This window comes from Geotrypetes seraphini, chromosome 10, assembly GCF_902459505.1.
Source record: "Geotrypetes seraphini chromosome 10, aGeoSer1.1, whole genome shotgun sequence".
Classification (NCBI taxonomy): Eukaryota; Metazoa; Chordata; class Amphibia; order Gymnophiona; family Dermophiidae; genus Geotrypetes; species Geotrypetes seraphini.
The window spans coordinates 1,436,949-1,455,916 of NC_047093.1; the positions used below are offsets into that span (position 1 = coordinate 1,436,949).

At 34.7% G+C, this 18,968-nt stretch overlaps 1 protein-coding gene across 4 annotated transcripts in view; it reads left to right on the forward strand.

The window, feature by feature from the left end:
* The window catches only part of RFNG (RFNG O-fucosylpeptide 3-beta-N-acetylglucosaminyltransferase), an 85,782-nt gene extending 67,260 nt beyond the window's left edge, over window positions 1-18,522 (forward strand). For 2 of the 4 annotated variants that reach the window (XM_033962208.1, XM_033962209.1), the window contains one exon: window positions 17,115-18,520. In XM_033962208.1, coding sequence (XP_033818099.1) covers window positions 17,115-17,181 — 67 coding nt within the window. In that variant the 3' untranslated portion in view covers window positions 17,182-18,520. Of the gene's footprint in view, window positions 1-17,114 lie in introns of all 4 variants that reach the window. The other 2 variants (XM_033962211.1, XM_033962210.1) reach the window with 2 other exon arrangements.
* Window positions 18,523-18,968: the final 446 nt, after the last annotated feature.

The following is an 18,968-nucleotide window of genomic DNA, read 5'->3' on the forward strand; positions in this document are numbered from 1 at the left end:
CAGTCTTTCATTTGGTACCTTGTCGAAGGCTTTTTGGAAGTCAAGGTAAATGATGTCTATAGATTCCCCTTTATTCACCTGGCTGTTTACCCCCTCAAATAAGTATAACAAGTTTGTGAGGCATGACCTGCCCTTGCAGAAGCCATGCTGGCTCGGCTTTAGCTGCCCCGTGTTTTCGATGTGTTCCCAGATGCAGTCTTTAATCAGCGCTTCCATCATCTTTCCCGGGACCGAGGTCAAGCTCACCGGCCTGTAGTTTCCTGGGTCTCCCTTTGAGCCTTTCTTGAAGATGGGCGTGACATTTGCTATTTTCCAGTCTTCTGGAATCTCTCAAGTTTTTAAGGATAGGTTGCATATTTGTCTAAGTGGCTCAGCTATTTCGTTCCTTAGTTCCTTGAGTACCCTTGGGTGAATGCCGTCCGGACCTGGCGATTTGTCGCTCTTTAGCCTGTCTATCTGCCTGAGGACATCCACTTTGCTTACCTCTAGTTGGACCAGATTTTCATCCTGATCTCCTTTTACGATCTCTTCGGGTTCCGGAATGTTGGTTGTGTCCTCCCTCGTGAAGACTGAAGTGAAGAACTCATTTAGCCTGTCAGCTATCTCCTTTTCCTCTTTTACCACTCCCTTTCTGTCTCCATCATCCAAGGGTCCTACTTCCTCCCTTGCTGGTTGCTTCCCCTTGACGTACCTGAAGAATGATTTGAAGTTTGTTGCTTCCCCCGCCAGTCTCTCTTCATATTCTCTTTTTGCTTTCCTAATCACTCGGTGACACTCCTTTTGGTGTTTTTTGTGCTCCTTTTGGTTGTCTTCTGATTTGTCCTTTTTCCATTTTTTGAATGATGCCTTCTTGTCACTTATCGCCCTTTTCACTGCATTTGTTATCCACACTGGGTTTTTTGTTCTATTTTTCTTGCACCCTTTCCTGAACTTGGGGACGCACAGGTTTTGTGCTTCGTGCACCGTGCCCTTGAGTAAGGTCCAGGCTTTTTCTACAGACTCCATCTTCCTTGTGGTGTCGTTGAGTTTCTTTCCCACCATTTTCCTCATGGCATCATAATTCCCTTTTTTAAAGTTCAGTGCTGTCGTTGTAGTTCTTTTCACCTTTGATGATCCAATTTCTAGCCTGAACTGGATCGTGTTGTGATCGCTGTTTCCTACTGGGGCTAGTACCACCACCTCTTTAGCGGGTCCCCCATGTCCGGTGAAGATTAGGTCAAGAGTGGCATCTCCCCGTGTTGGTTCCATGACCAATTGTTCCATGAAACAGTCCCTCGTGACCTCCAGGAATTTGGTCTCCCTCATGCAGTTTGAGTGCCCTATACTCCAGTCTATTCCCGGGTAGTTGAAGTCCCCCATCACCACTACACTTCTGCTTTTGCATACCTGCCCAGTTCAGCCTCCAGATCCTGGTTGATTTCTTCCGTTTGTCCCGATGGGCGATAGTACAGACCCAATTTTATGTCTGCTCCAGTTCCTCCGGATAGCTTAACCCATAGTGATTCCAAGTCATCCGCCCTTTCTGTTGTTTCCATCCTGGTTGAATGTATGGAATCCTTTATATATAGCGCTATTCCTCCACCTTTTTTGTGTGGCCTATCTCTCCTGTAGAGTTTGAACCCTGGTAAAGCCACATCCCATTTATTGTCATCAGCCCACCATGTTTCTGTGACTCCGATTATGTCTAGGCCCTTTTTGTTGGCTAAGACTTCCAACTCTCCCATTTAAGGATCTTATATCTGCTTTAATCCAATCTTTCCAGACAACCTTAAACCCGCCTATTTGTATCTTGGAGTTTACCCAAATAGATTGATGTGTAGATTTTCCAATAGACTCAGGAGTTAATTTGTCTACAAATCTTAATGTTTTCCAAGTATCCATTAATACTCTATTGTCCTTACGTACTCTAGGCATCTTTATACTGAGCAGAAGATCAAGTCTAAGTGGGAATATAAGCGACCTCTCAACCCATAACCAGTCTGGCAGTTGTTCCAAAAGCTCTGGGAGGACCCAATACATACCTTGGCGCATGATATAGGATTGGTGATACCTATAAAAATTGGGGAAATTTACCCCACCCTCCTTAATTGGCCTTTGTAGAGACACTAGAGCAACTCTTGCAATTTTACCCAGCCAAATAAATTTAACCAGAATACTATTTAACTTTTTATAGAAAGACCCCTGAAAAAACACTGGTATCATGCCCAATTGGTAACAAACCACAGGCGGAATCATCATTTTAACAGTTTGAACTCTTCCCCACCATGACAAATGCAAAGGATTCCATTGCTCACACAACTCTATTACTTTTTGTAATAAAAATTTTTCATTTACTCTCATTGTCTCTTCGAGTGTATTTTTCAACCAAATGCCTAAGTATTTTATTCCATCTTCTTTCCAAATAAAAGGAAAATAATCAAATATACCTTTTGTACAATACACATTTAAAGGTAAAATTTCCGATTTAGTTCAATTTATTTTGTATCCTGAGAATTTTCCAAATGTATCAATTACTTCAAGTAGACATGGAATTGTTGTTTCCGGATTTCTCAAATGAAGCAAAATATCATCCGCATAAGCGGATACTTTATAATCCACTCCCGCACATGGAATACCCTGTATGTCCCTTGCCTGTCGAATAGCTAATAACAAGGGTTCAAGTACTATATCAAAAAGCAAAGGAGATAACGGACAACCCTGTCTAACCCCCCTCTGCAATTTAAAAGCATCCGAAAAATTATTATTTATATATAAACGAGCAGTCGGGGAGCTATACAGTGCTTGAATCATTTGTACAAATCCGGAACCAATACCCAACCATTCCATAGCTTGATACATGAATTTCCATTCTATACGATCAAAAGCTTTCTCAGCATCTAATGATACTGAAAAAGCCGGATCATTAATTTGTTTTGTTAAATAATACATCTGAAATGCCAATCTAGTATTATTGGAAGAGTGTCTTTGAGCAACAAATCCAGTTTGATGCATACCTATTATATGCGGAAGAGCTTTAGCCAATCTTAATGCTAAAATCTTAGCTAATAATTTACCATCTACATTTATTAAAGAAATAGGCCTGTAATTTGAAACCAATGTTGGATCTCTATTTGGCTTTGACAAAACAATAGTTAAAGATTCTGCCATAGTGCCTGAAATACAACCTTTATTCAGTTGATCCTGATATAATTTTAACAAATATGGTAAAAGGGAAATTTGAAATTCTTTATAAAACTCTACCGTAAATCCATCCCCACCTGGAGCGGTCCCAACTCTAAGGGACTTCATGGCTGTTTGTAACTCTTTTAGTGATATAGGTTCATCTAAACTTCTTTTTATATGATCAGGAACCTTAGGACCTTCAACTAAACTCAAAAAATCCAACCCATCTTTCTATTTATTTGCATAAGACTCAGAAGAATAAAGGGAATTGTAATAATTCAAAAATTGTTTTAATTTATTTCCAATCTGAGAATGAGAATTCCCTAAATCATCTTTAATTATGCCTATTTTCTCTTTCCTTTTCTTTGCTTTTAAATAATTTGCCAATAATCTTCCAGCCTTATTTGAACTACCATAATGCAATGCTTGCTGAGCAAAAATGTCCTTCCTTACTAACCTAGAGGAAACCTCATTATATTCACATTTTTTTTAACAATATTTGAAATGTAGCCTGTTTCCACTTGTTAACCAATTGTAATTCTAAATTTTTAATCTCTTTTTCCAAGCTTACAAACTGCTTTCTTAGCTGTTTCTTATTATATGCAGAATATGAAATAATTTGTCCTCTCATAGTTGTTTTGAAAGCATCCCACAAAATTTCAGTCGATATTTCCTCTAAATCATTAAGTATAAAATATTCATTAATTTTGACCTGAAATTCTGTACAGAATTTAGAATCAGCAAGCAATGCATTATCAAACCTCCATACAGGTTTGGAATTTTCCTGATCTACTAAATTTACTTCTATCCATATACCACCATAATCTGATATTACTATTGGTTCTATGGCAGCTTTTTCAACTTGCTGTAACATCTGATCTGAAACAAAAATATAATCAATTCTTGAAAATGATTGATGAACATGCGAACAAAATGTAAATTCCCGATCATTAAAATGAAGAATACGCCATATATCTTTTAAATTACATGATTGCATTAAATTATCTAAACCCATTGATTTCATAATTCTACTAGGTTTTTTATCCATTATTGGATCTATAACAGCATTAAAATCCCCCGCTACCACTAAATTAGTAGCAGCCAGTGGTAATACTAATTGTTGTAGAGATTTAAAGAATTCACTTTGATTCAAATTAGGGGCATATATATTTAATAACGCCATTGTAGTATTACCTATGCTCATGTCAACAAGTACCCACCTTCCTAGAGGATCTGCCTTAACCATATTAAATGTTGCCGAACATTTTTTGTTAATCAAGATTGCTACTCCTGTCTTTTTTTTTTATCGCTGGTGCAAATAAACACTGTTTTATCCAATTACCTGACAGCTTCATGGATTCTGACCCAGACAAATGTGTCTCCTGTAGAAAACAAATATCTATATTCTGTTGCTTAATATATGACAATACCTTTTCCTTTTTATTGGGTGATTGAGGCAATTTACGTTCAAGGAGAAAATTTTAAAACCCATTATATAAATGAAATTTATTATACAAATATATCCATCTCAAAAATAAAATATAAACTTTTTCCTCATACCAAAAACTTACACCACCCCTTAAATCCTCATTAAAAAACCCCCCCCATATCCCCTCCCTCATTCCCACCCCTTCCCTCCCCAAAATAAATGCAAACTTCGAAACGCCTATGGTGGCCAAGCAAAAGATAAACTCCCCACAGGCAATTTAAACCCATTCAATCATTAACTTAAAAAACCTTTATAATAAAAAGAGAATCATCATAAGCAAAGGGATAAAATTTCATAACATTCCAAATCTCTTTTCCGTAATATTTATTTTCCCCTATATACTTTTTTTTTTCAATCCAAAATCAGACCCATTCTTTATATTAACTATATTCAATATCCATCTTATTGAAACCAAGACATTTTTAGTCTTATAACTCTTCCGTTCTATAATATAATTGTACCTTACCATAAAATAAAAATATTAGTACTTACTTCTTTTCTAAGTTTCTTTAAAACTTAAAACTTCTTTAAAAAACGGGGGCGTGGCCTGAGGAAGGTCGGCTAATAAGTGAGCTCCAAGAAAAAGACCTTGAAAGACTGCAAAAAGTCTAAAAGAATAAAAAAAAAAAATAAGAAAAAAAGCTTAGATTAAATAAAGAAGATAAGATAAAAAGATGGCAACAGGAAAACAAAACAAGAATGACTTTGCGATGGCTGGTAGCAGCAAAAGAGCAAAACCGGAACAGGAGACAGGTTCAAAAATGACAGATATAGAAGTAATAAAAGAACTAAAGGAAATAAAAGAAATGCTATCAGTTTTAACAAAAAAAGTTACGAATATATCAGAGGACGTTTCAACGCTAAACAAAAAAATGGATCTCCTGGAATTAAAGTCAAATAATCTAGAAGAAAGAATGATGTTTGTAGAAGAAGAAGCAAGTTACAGTCGAACGGATAGAAAAAAAATAGAAATACTTACTAAAGAAATTGAAGATTATTCTAATCGAGAAAGAAGAAGTAATATCCGTTTGATTGGATTACCAGAAGGAGCAGAAAAGGGAAATCCGGTAGTCTTTATTGAAAATCTGTTACCCAAACTACTTCCGATAAAAACAAAATATCCCATAGAGGTAGAAAGAGCACATAGAGTGCCTATGAAGAGAGGAGAAAATCAACATGGACCAAGACCATTTATATTCAAACTATTGCGCCACCAACAGGTCTTAGAAATACTTCAACTAGCAAAGCAAAATAAAGGTCTTAAATATCAAGATGCTTATATCCACTTTGTTCCTGATTTTGCTAAAAACACAGCGATAAAAAGGAAAAAGTTGTTGGAATTGAGGCCAAAACTAAGAGAATTAGGTGCAAAGTTTGGATTAATGTATCCTGCAAACATGAAGGTTACCATCGGAAATAAAACTTTTACATTTGATGATGCTGAGAAACTAGAGAAATTTATTCAAACTCAAGAAATACCTATGTCATCCTAATTTTGAATAATATGTCTTTAATTTATTAATTAGAAATGTTGGGAAAAATATTATACTATATATATCATCATATATTAATTATATAGAGAAAATAACTTTAAAGAATTTACTATATTTCAAAATGCAACGATTTAGAATGTTTTTAATTAGCTTCAAATATATTATTTTCAACGTCTCTCTTACAATAGAATTAGAATGTAACAGACATTCTAAAATGCAAATAAAATTTTAAAAGGCTTAATGCAATTATATGTTTGTAAGTTTAACAGGAAATAATTATAATTATAATATACAATATGAAAAGAAAGAAAGTTAACATAAATTTAAATGAATGTAATATAGAAAAGATAATATAACTAAAAGCCTGCTTTAAAATTGATTACAGACAGAATAGATTGGTGGGAATATCAGAGATTTAAAAAAAAAAAAATTGAAGGGGATAGTTTTTCGGGTGAGGTTTTTCTTTTCCTGTGGTGGGACTGCTGCGGGGTCGCACACCGGACACATATATATGCTTGTTTGAATTGTGTTCCCTCTTCTCTCTTCAAAATGACTTAAAAATTTAAAAACTTACAATCCCGAAGGTCTATGCGTGAGGAACACAGGAAATGGATTTTTTTTCATACCAGAAACACAACATGAACATATAATATAAAATATAAGAAGAAAAAGAAATCAGAAAATGGATTACAAGAACTTTGGAAGATCGTAAAGAACTATTCAATACAATCTCCTTAGGAAAAGAAGAAGAAAGAAGACAAGGAAAAAGAAGAAAATAAAAATGAGAAGAGAGAAAGAGAGAATCAGATAAGTGGAGAAACGATGTATGTGCCTGGTGTGTGATTTTAGCGGTGATCTCTCATGGGGGGGGGGGGGAGATTCTTTACTTGTGAAACTATTGTTCCTATATCATTATGTTCCCATATTAATGATATTACTATAATAAAATATAAGATGAGAGGAAAAAGCTTTTTAGGATATAATAAAAGATAACTACTATATTTATTTATTTATTAATGAATTAATGATATTAAATATAGAACTTTAAAATATCCTAAGAAATGTATATGAAACTGACTGAATTCATAGATATATAATATATTAATTATTTACATTTTAATATTATTTAAATATTTAATGACTTAAACTGTATTTGGAAAGCTAAATGGTCTTCTTGGAGTGTGTTATGGCTGATCTTGATATGCATGTTGCCAAGTATACACTATTTTTGCTAAATGGGGAGGGAAGGGAGGGGGTAGGAAAAGGGAGATGAAATTAATTAAAGAAAATCTAAAAAATAAGGGTTTAATAATAAATAAAAGAATAAATATTAAACATGTGTGGATATCTGATCAAAAATATATTTATAGATTTTTACTTCAAATATTACTTATTAAATTAAATGGCTCTTAAAATTTATTCTCTTAATGTCAATGGTCTTAACCATCCAATCAAACGAAAGAAAATACTAGATTTTCTTCATAAGCAAAAAGCTGATATTTATTTCATACAAGAGACACACTTGTCAGGTATTGAATCTAATAAACTAAAAGAGGGTTGGGTGTCCAAATGTTTTTTTGCACCGGCTGTTGGAAAAAAAGCAGGAGTAGCTATTCTCATAAATAAAAAATGTATAGCAGATTTTAAGTTAATAAAATTTGATCCATTAGGAAGATGGGTACATATTAAAATGGATCTGAGGAATACAACCCTGGACTTATTTAATTTATATGCTCCTAATTCAAATCAAATGGAGTTTTTCAAAAATATTCAGCAGATATTACTACCACTGGCTGCTAATAATTTAATAGTAGCTGGAGATTTCAATGCTGTAATGGATCCTATTTTGGATAAAAAACCAAGTAAAATTATGAAATCATTAGGATTAGATAATTTGATACAAACTTGTGATTTAATAGATATATGGCGTATCCTTCATTTTAATGATCAAGAATATTCTTTTTGCTCTCAGGTCCATAAATCCTTTTCAAGAATTAATTATATATTCGTTTCTAATAACATAGCACAAAAAATGATGAAAGCAATTATAGATCCTATTATTATATCAGATCATGCTGGTGTGTGGATTGATCTGCAGAATGATATATCAGTTTATTCTAAACCAATTTGGAGATTTGATAATGCTTTACTTGCAGACATAAAATTTATAGAAGATATTAAAGAAAAAATGCATGAATTCTTTCAATTCAATAATTCGGATAACATAAACATTGAAATTTTATAGGACGCTTATAAAGCAACAATGAGAGGAAATATCATATCATATTCTGCATATATGAAAAAACAACTTAAAAAACAATTTATACAATTGGAACAAGAAATTAAATTATTAGAACAAAAATTAATTACTAAATGGGAACATGATACATTGCAGAAATTATTAAAAACAAAAATTAAATATAATGAGATTTCTTTTCAAATTGTAAGGAAAGATATGTTCTGTCGGCAGGTACAGTATTATGGAAATTCAAATAAAAATGGAAGATTATTAGCAAATTTTATTAAAGCAAAAAAAAAGAAAATCTAAGATAATTGCAATTAAGGATAAACGGGGCAATACACACACTAGTAATGAAGATATTATAAAACAGTTTCTTGATTTTTATAAGGATTTATATACTTCTGATACTTATGAAAATAAAGAACAAGATGGTATAGAATTTTTAAAGGCATTTATTGGACCAAATATTCCGGATCATATAAAAGGAAGTTTAGAAGAACATATATCTTTAAAAGAAATAGAATCAGCATTGAAAGCTCTTAGAGTTGGATCCGCTCCAGGTGGAGATGGATATACTGTTGAATATTATAAAACATTTCAAAATATTTTATTACCTTATCTATTAAATTTATATCAATATCAAATAAACAATGAAAATATATCAGGAACTATGGCTGATTCTGTTATAATTGTCTTACCAAAACCAAACAGGGATCCGACATTGATAACAAATTATAGGCCTATATCTTTGATGAATGTAGATGCTAAATTAATTGCTAAAGTGCTAGCTATAAGATTAGCAAAAGCTCTTCCTTTTATTATTGATATACACCAAACAGGATTTGTTGCTAAAAGACACTCTTCACATAACACTAGATTAGCATTTCATTCTCTAAATTTAGCACAAAATTTGAATGATCCAGCTTTTCTAATATCATTAGATGCAGAAAAAGCATTTGATAGAGTAGAATGGAAGTTTATGTATCAAGCTCTAGAATGGTTTGGTATAGGACCTGGTTTTATTAAAATGATTCAAACATATAGCTCCCCTGGAGCAAGATTAAATATAAACAATAACTTATCTGATAAATTTAACTTGCTAAGGGGAGTTAGACAAGGATGTCCTTTATCTCCCTTACTTTTTGATATCGTTCTAGAACCCTTATTAATTGCAATAAATCAAACTAAGGGAATAAAGGGAATCACATTTTCTAATTGGGAATTTAAATTATCTGCATATGCAGATGATATATTATTATATTTAAGAGAACCAGAAGACACCATTCCACATCTACTTAATTTAATAGAAAAATTTGGAAAGTTTTCTGGATATAAAATCAATTGGGAAAAATCTGAAGTTCTTCCAATTAATATCCATTGCACCAAAGGATTATTTGATTCATATTCATTTAAATGGAAAGAGGAAGGACTAAAATATTTAGGTATTCTTATAAAAAATACAATTGATGAAACAGTTAAAGAGAATGAAAAACTTTTATTAAAGAAAATAACAGAAATGTGCGAGCAATGGAATCCTTTACATCTTTCTTGGTGGGGAAGAATCCAAACAATTAAAATGATGATTTTACCTGTGGTTTGTTTTCAAATGAGTATGATTCCAATATTTTTTCAGGGGTCATTTTATAAAAAGTTAAACAATATACTAACAAAATTTGTTTGGTTTGGGAAAAGACCAAGAATCGCTTTAGCATCATTACAAAAAACAATTAAGGAAGGAGGGGTAAATTTTCCAAATTTCTATAGGTACCATCAAGCCTATATTTTAAGACAAGGAATGTATTGGATCCTCCCAGATCTCATGGAAAATGTACCCGACTGGTTATATTTAGAATGGCGCCTCATGTTCCCTTTACATCCAGAACATTTCATTAATATAACAATACCTAAGAGATATAAAGATCATAGAATTCTAACAGACACATGGAAAACATTAAGATTTATAAGCAATTTATCAAAAAATCCATTGACTAAATCTTTAAATCAATCTATTTGGGTAAACTCCAGGATCAAAATTGGTGATTTAAAATAGTATGGAAACAATGGATAAAAGCAGGTATACGTACTTTAAAAGATATAATAATAAATGGATCACTGCTTAGTTTTTCACAATTGCAACAAAAATTTGGATTAGATAAAACACAATATTTTAAATGGATGCAATAAGCAGGCCATTCAGGAAGGGTTCCCTGAATGGAAGAATCTAAACACTCAATATAGTTTACCAATCCTTTGTTTTCAAGCGGATTTTCAAGGACACCAAGCAGCAAAATGGTATAAGAATATAAACGAATTTTTAAACAAAAAAAAGAGATCAGGACTTAGGGATATTTGGAGTATTGAGATAGGACAGATAATTTCTCCATCTCAATGGCAAAAATTTTGGTCCTGGAGAATACATACTACAAGATCAGCATCTATGAGTCAAACATGGTTGTTTATATTACATAGAGTTTTATGGACCCCTACGAGATTACAAAAATTAGATAGTAGTAGATCTAATAGATGCTGGCATTGTAGGATAGAAGTGGGGACATTGGACCATTTACTATTCTTTTGTCCCTGCATTAATTCTTTTTGGAAATTAATTTGGCCCCAAATTAATAATTTATTAGAAAATCATGTTGGACTATCATATGATACAATATTATTTGGAACAGCAATGAGAACACAAAGTCAGATTTCAGCTAACAATAATAAACTTTTATTAATTTTAACAGGGGTCGCCATACAGCAAATTACTCAGAACTGGAAGGATTACACTAAATTGAATTTCACTTTTTTGTGGAATTCAATTTGTCATATATATAAAATGGAAAAAGTATTGGCAATACAACAAGGTTATATTAAAAAATTTAATAAAATATGGGGACCATTGACAAATTATTCTACTAATCAGATATAATAACACATGTATAGAACATATAGAAGGGGTAGGGAGGGAAAACTATTGTAATATTAATATGATATAAAATTCTGATAAAGGGTTTATTTAATTCACATTGTAAGAACATTTAATAATAATTTCAAGTGTTTTTTCATAATTGAATGTATTACATGTATTTCAATTGATGTAAGAATTTAAAAAAAGAATAAAAAATATAAAAAAAAACCAAAAAAACTTCTTAAACTATATAAGAAATACTTCAATTTAATCATATATGTTAACCTTATACAAGCATCTTGTTATATTTTATATATTTACCTTATGCAATATATAATATTTCTCTACCCCATGTATCTCTGAACATTCTCTAATACATCCTAAAAGAATATATTAAACATTAATTTTATTTATTATATATCTCAAAATCCTAGTACCTTGTTCAAGCATTCACAACATTCACATTATCCACTCACACTTATTAATTCATATCCCTTATGTAATAACTTACTAATTAATTTTCATTTTATAATGTAAATATGTCATCTATACTCCCTTATATATTAAAATATTCATATGCTAAATGCTCAGAGAGTAAATCTTATTTTATAATCATTTAATAACCATAAAATCTCTGTATCCTATATTATCAATATCTACTTTTGTATCCAAAAACTCCATTAGTGTATTGCTTTTAATATTCTATCACATATCATTGTCCCATCAAAAGTAATCTATCCAATTTTCTTCCAAAAGCCGTCTTCCATGTTCATTCTCTTCTTTTCTTCTAAATTCTGCTCTTCGTTGTTGATTTCCTTCAAACGTATGGCAACTTTCAAAGAGCAGGTCGTATCATACAGACTCACACTCTTTCTATATTTCAGTTTGCCATATTCACCAATCTTACTCAACAACATTTAGATTTCTTTAATTCCCATTGCCTTTCTTCATTAAGAGCTGCATGTACCATTTTCATTTTATATCTCAGTTTCACTCCTTGTAGCACACAGCGCCCCTTCTCTTTTAGGCAAAACCATGTTATTGCAACCCATCAAAAGTAATCTATCCAATTTTCTTCCAAAAGCCGTCTTCCATGTTCATTCTCTTCTTTTCTTCTAAATTCTGCTCTTCGTTGTTGATTTCCTTCAAACGTATGGCAACTTTCAAAGAGCAGGTCGTATCATACAGACTCACACTCTTTCTATATTTCAGTTTGCCATATTCACCAATCTTACTCAACAACATTTAGATTTCTTTAATTCCCATTGCCTTTCTTCATTAAGAGCTGCATGTACCATTTTCATTTTATATCTCAGTTTCACTCCTTGTAGCACACAGCGCCCCCTTCTCTTTCAGGCAAAACCATGTTATTGCAACCCATCAAAAGTAATCTATCCAATTTTCTTCCAAAAGCCGTCTTCCATGTTCATTCTCTTCTTTTCTTCTAAATTCTGCTCTTCGTTGTTGATTTCTTTCAAACGTATGGCAACTTTCAAAGAGCAGGTCGTATCATACAGACTCACACTCTTTCTATATTTCAGTTTGCCATATTCACCAATCTTACTCAACAACATTTAGATTTCTTTAATTCCCATTGCCTTTCTTCATTAAGAGCTGCATGTACCATTTTAATTTTATATCTCAGTTTCACTCCTTGTAGCACACAGCGCCCCCTTCTCTTTCAGGCAAAACCATGTTATTGCAACCCATCAAAAGTAATCTATCCAATTTTCTTCCAAAAGCCGTCTTCCATGTTCATTCTCTTCTTTTCTTCTAAATTCTGCTCTTCGTTGTTGATTTCTTTCAAACGTATGGCAACTTTCAAAGAGCAGGTCGTATCATACAGACTCACACTCTTTCTATATTTCAGTTTGCCATATTCACCAATCTTACTCAACAACATTTAGATTTCTTTAATTCCCATTGCCTTTCTTCATTAAGAGCTGCATGTACCATTTTCATTTTATATATCAGTTTCACTCCTTGTAGCACACAGCGCCCCCTTCTCTTTCAGGCAAAACCATGTTATTGCAATCCTTAGAATATCAAGTTTTTGTTTTTTTTTTAGTCATTTGAAACTGTTAACTGAAATTCTGAATATTCTATCAAATCTTTTCCTTCTCTCTTCAGCATCATTAAAAAAAAAACCAAAAAACAGTATTCTTCAAATAAAATATGTTCAACAGATAACATATATCATTTACTTTCATTTCCTTTTATGTGTTCATTGGCACTTCACATTTTTCTATAAATTCTTTTAATTTACTTTCCTCTTCAAAACTATAAGTTTTATTTTCATACATAACTTTCATGACTGCTGGGTATATTAACCCATATCTCGCACCCAAAGCTTTTAACTGCGGGCGCATTTCCAGCAACATCTTCCTTTTTTGAGCTGTCACTCTTGCAAAATCAGGCACTATTGATATTTTTGAGTCCTGACACTTTATATCTTTATTCTCCTTAGCCAACGCTAATATCTCAGCTACTTGCTGATATCTGAGCAACTTTATAAGCATTGGCCTGTGTCCTTTTTGTGCAGTTAGCCTTTTTGTTGGGTTCCTATGTGCACGTTCCACTTCCAACTGAAATTTGCTTTTAATCGGTAGAATCTTCATTAAAAAGTTAGTCATGAATGTAACTGAATCATTTTTTTCTACCCCTTCAGGTAGACCAAGAACCCTCAAATTGCACCTCCTCTCGCGGTTGGACAAATCTTCAAAATCTCTCTTTAATATTTCAATTTCTTTCTGAGCCTTTTTAAACTGCCCTGATTCCATTTCCGTTTTTTCCACCTTTTTCTCTAGAGTATTCATTTTCAAATCCACTATATCCATTCTGCTTTTTAACCCTGCTATCTCATCTTTAACTTCTTTTATATATCTTGAGTTCTCTAACACAATTTCTTGTACCTTTTGAATTTCCCGCAAAAGATCTCTATTATCAACCTCCTCCACAGGCAAAGGAACTGATTGAGGGGAAATCACTTCCAGTTTTGACCTTTTTCCTCTGCTTGATCCGTTTGCCATCACACTTTTATTTCCTTTACCCAACCCCGATGCCATTTTAACAATCTTAATGCTTCCTTTTTTAAAAATTCTCTTTATTATTTTCCCCTTAAAAGTTCAGTAAACTGCCTGCTTTCACAGAGCCAATCTCCTACACAGCCATCTCTCAGCACGTCAAAGCCACGCCCCTGATTTCCAGATTTTTTAAAAAAGTTCTGCAGAACCTTCAAATCACCTCGTTTTATCTCAAAACTGGCAAGGATGGTGTCCTCGGGCTTCTTTACCCTTAATTCATGCCAGATTTTTGTTGGATGGACACCCAAAGAGCACCCTTGTGCTGTGTGACACACAGCACGTAAAAAGGGGCAGGAGCGGTCAGCTTAGCCTCCCCTTTGCTCTCTAGGGCCGAAGAACAGTTGGGGGGGGGCGCTCCATCAGTTTGGAGTAAATCCTTCCAGAGCCCCAAAAACAGTGGTCATCCTAAGTGCAGGAGCACGGAGGCCACGGCGCCCAAGAGACACAAGCTGGAGTTACCTAAAGGAGACTCTGCATTACCTAAGAGGACATTTTCTCTGATGTGGAGAGCTAATCTGGATGGATGAGATCCTCAGGGGATGTCTGGCAGCCCACCAGGAGGTGAACGAGGGGGCTGGAGCTCCCAGAGCATTTCTGACCCAGTGTCTTGAGGCTGGCCAGTATCCGGTGAGCCTTTCCAAGGGAGACTCAGAAGATGAAGGGTCTATTTGCATGCTTTTGCTGTCACAGAGCAAGCCCTCCCTGTCAGAGGATGTAAGGTCGCAGGCAGGTGTGAATGCGCAAGATACAGTGGTTACCCTTCATCAAGGGGATAACTCCACAGCCCGCTGGTTGTTCAGATTCTCGGCTCTGTTAGAGCTTATCACTGACTCTTTGTGGGAATTAAACTTAGACTCCCATCAGGTCCCCTCTGGTAGTGGTAAGTGGATCTCACTCTTAGGAAAAGGATGTTACCAGCGGTAGGCCACAAGATAGACATGGGGAAGGTCATTAAGTATCCCTGGGGTGGATAGCATTGAATTTGGAAGTTTGCCAGATACTTGTGTCCTAGATGGACCATCATTCTGACCCAGAGTGGCTGTTCTTATAGCTTTCTAAAGAAGAGGAAGTGCTTGAACTCTGCTATAGGTACAATAAGAAAGGATCCTGTTGTGTGTTGTGGACTTGACTGTCCAAGAAGAAGTATTAAGTGGAATGAAGTGAATTTTAATGACGACTGTGGATTTGGTTGTCTACTGCTTTTGATTTATACAGAGACAAGGTAAGCTGCGGCGTTTGCATTTATTTTATTCTAAGAAGGGTCTGATTTTAGTTGTTAAGAACATAAGCAAAACCTTACTGGGTCAGACCAGTGGTCCATGTAGTCCAGTAGTCCGTCTTGATGAAGGCCAATCCAAGTCACAAGTACCTGGAATATCCCCAAATAATAGCAGCATTTCATGCTACCGTTCCATGTCTGTCTCAACTGCAGATTATGGACTTTTCCTCCAGGAACTTGTCCACCCCTTTTTTAAAACCAGAAAAAAAAGGAAAACACTCGCATTTACAGTCTGGTTTAAGTCTCTCCTTGATAGCAGGACATGTGTAAGATTAGTGCCGGTTGCACACGGTTTTTGTACCTGTTTTGATCAGTTACTTGAAGGGGATAACAGGGTACAGATAGAGGTTTACCTTACAGGACATTGAGCGAATAGGGTATGGACATTTTAGGTTAGATAGGGAACACTTTCAGGTCATGGACCTGGAGGGCCGCCGCGGGAGCGGACTGCCGGGCACGATGGACCCCTGGTCTGACCCAGCAGAGGCAATGCTTATGTTCTTATGAATGTTATAATGTTAATGGATATGTTTGTTACAGAGCAGAACTGAATTGTAGTGTTGGGACTTTTTCCCCGTTTCCCTCCTTCTGGTTATGTCTGTCATTACAATGTTACTTTATTGCTTTTGTACAAACTGAGAGGGCAGGAGCAGCTTCCTTGGAAGGAGGCGGAGTTTAAAGATGATTGAAGGCATTCTGCAAGCAACCCTATGGTTCAGGATTACTAGACACATCTACAAGAAAGAAGATTATTGAGGTAAGAACCTAATCTTTCTTTACACCAATATAAAAAAAAACCTACCACTAGATTAACTATGCTGTAATACTGAGGTAGAACATCCAACAAACCCAAAAATGGGGGAGAGGAAACAAGAACTACACAAAGGAAAAATCTCCCCACTCCCCAAAGAAACTGCTTGCTGTTTCTTTGGGGAGCGGGGAGATTTTTCCTTTGTGATACTGAGGTAACATAGTAAATGATGGTAGATAAAGACCTGAACGGTCCATCCAGTCTGCCCATTAGTTATACTCATTAAAAATATATGATTAAATTAACTTGTCTCGTCTTTGTTATTTCTGGGCAGTAGACTGTTAAGTCCACCTGGTATTGTCCTAGGTTCCAAATGCTGAAGTTGCCATCTAATCAAGCCATTGTGATATCACTGCTGAGGTTGGCTCTTAGGCATTGGTGGAATGAGGCATTACTTTGGTAGCCAATAGAGATGGTGGCAAGTGAAGTGATTTGACTAAGCTCACAAGGAAGATTGGTGGGAGAACTGGAATTGGAGCCAGCAGGCTACTCTACTAGTGGGATCATTGAATGAATTTAATTTTGTTTCTACATGCTGTTTTCAGGAAGTATTCTGTAATTCTTGAATAATTAATATCAATCATAAATCTGACCACAAAGCATATGATGGAAGGCATATGCCAGACTGATTTTTGTTCCCTTGTGTTCTAAAGCTTCAGATCTTTGCATTGTCTTCTCCACCCCGACACTGCATGGTGCCCTGCAGGAACAAAGCTTTGACCGCCAGTCCTGAGTATGTATTGCCTTCTGAGAGAAGGAGGAGGTCATAGACTGCAAGAAAGGAAGTACTCATCTTTGGAAAAGAAAGATGAAGAATCTTTGGCTTATGCAGCTCACAAGCATAGTATGTGAAGAACTTCACAGGCAAGTACTGTGGGAACAGTTCCTGGGATGTGCAGATCAAAGCAAAACAGAGTTTAAAAGGAGATTTGGATCAGTTCCTAGAGTAAACCCTTACAGTGAAATGACTTTTTAACAAAGCAGCTCAGGTGATTATAAAACTATAAAATGCAAATGCAAATTACATTTTATGTAGATTGATGGCATTGCAGTTAACAGATACAAAAGACCTGTGTATATGTAAACTGCTTTGAATGTGAAACCACAAAAAAAGGTCCCATTCTCTTTTCCATTTCCCCTTTCCCTTAATGGTTGTGGATTGTTCAACTCATACGATGCTGATCTTGAGACAGTTACATTGGTTTAGAGTTGGCGATACATGGGATCGTGTACGACCATGCACATACCTGATTGGAAACAGCAAGGCATGTGGTGGTTGAAACTGCAGGGAATGGAGCCTCAAGTTCATCTGCATTTTCCATAGTGGCTGAAGACTTATGGAATGCTTTACCCCAAGTAGTTTGTGCTTCCGTAAGAATATGGATCAGTTTCATCGTTTGCTGAAAACACAGTTTATTTGAAAAGCATTTATGTGATGAAGGGGTGCAGTTGTTCAGCATGATGTTTTGCAAGGAGACTGTGTACGTTGGATGTAACCTAAGAAATGTTTAAAATAAATCATAAATACGTACTAATAAAGTGCCCAATGCTGAATTTCATATTGAGTGTACTGGAGAAACTGGAAATTAATGGAAGGTTCTTATCATGGGTAAGTCTGCTATATAGAGAAACCTTGGCTTAGATTGTGAAGGCAAATGAGACGATTAAAGGTCTGGGAACGGAAAGAAGAGAATATTATTTGCAGATTACATTTTATTCACTGTTTCTCAAACTATAACCTCACTAGGGCTAATTATGAGTCTGAAACAAATGCAAACAAATCAGATATCCTAAATTTCTTCTTTCATCACTGGTAAGGGTTAGTGCTCGCAAATCAATACTACCTACATTTACATACCTTTTTACAGGGGCCTGTTTCCAAAAATGACACAGATGCTCAAAACTCCAGCACTGGTCAATGAAATACTGGCAAATACTTTCAAAAATTTAAGAGACATCTAAAAGCACATTTTTTTCAACTGGCTCTCCCGAATTGAATAATGGAATGGGAACCGCAATCTGCCTTAATTTGTGTTGATTTGGGTTTATTTATTTCATATAACAGTTTTAGTGGATATGTTTTAGAAATGTTAATTTCTTTGATGCTCTCAAGCTCTGCCAGTGACGGATCTGTGAAATATATTAAGACCTGCACTAAAATATGACGCTTTGCTATCAGCCGCTTCAGAGACTTTTCTCTCTCTTAAATTTGTTTTATTTTATTTTTAATTTTCTATTTCTTTGATTTTTGATCTTGGAAATGTATTATATGTTGATCAGGTACTTTAGCTAGATTGTGAGCCTTTGGGATAGATAGGGGAGTTTTTCTCAAGTACCTAATTTCATTTTAGTTTGATACATTGTAAAATGCTTAGGTCAGTAAAATGCTGGAGCAGTAGAGTAAATCTTAAATAAACATAAGCATACTGCAAGAACAGCGCAGCAAAGCAACTTCCCAATGCTTAATATTAATTATATAGCTGCTGTTAGCACTGACCTTAGATAGA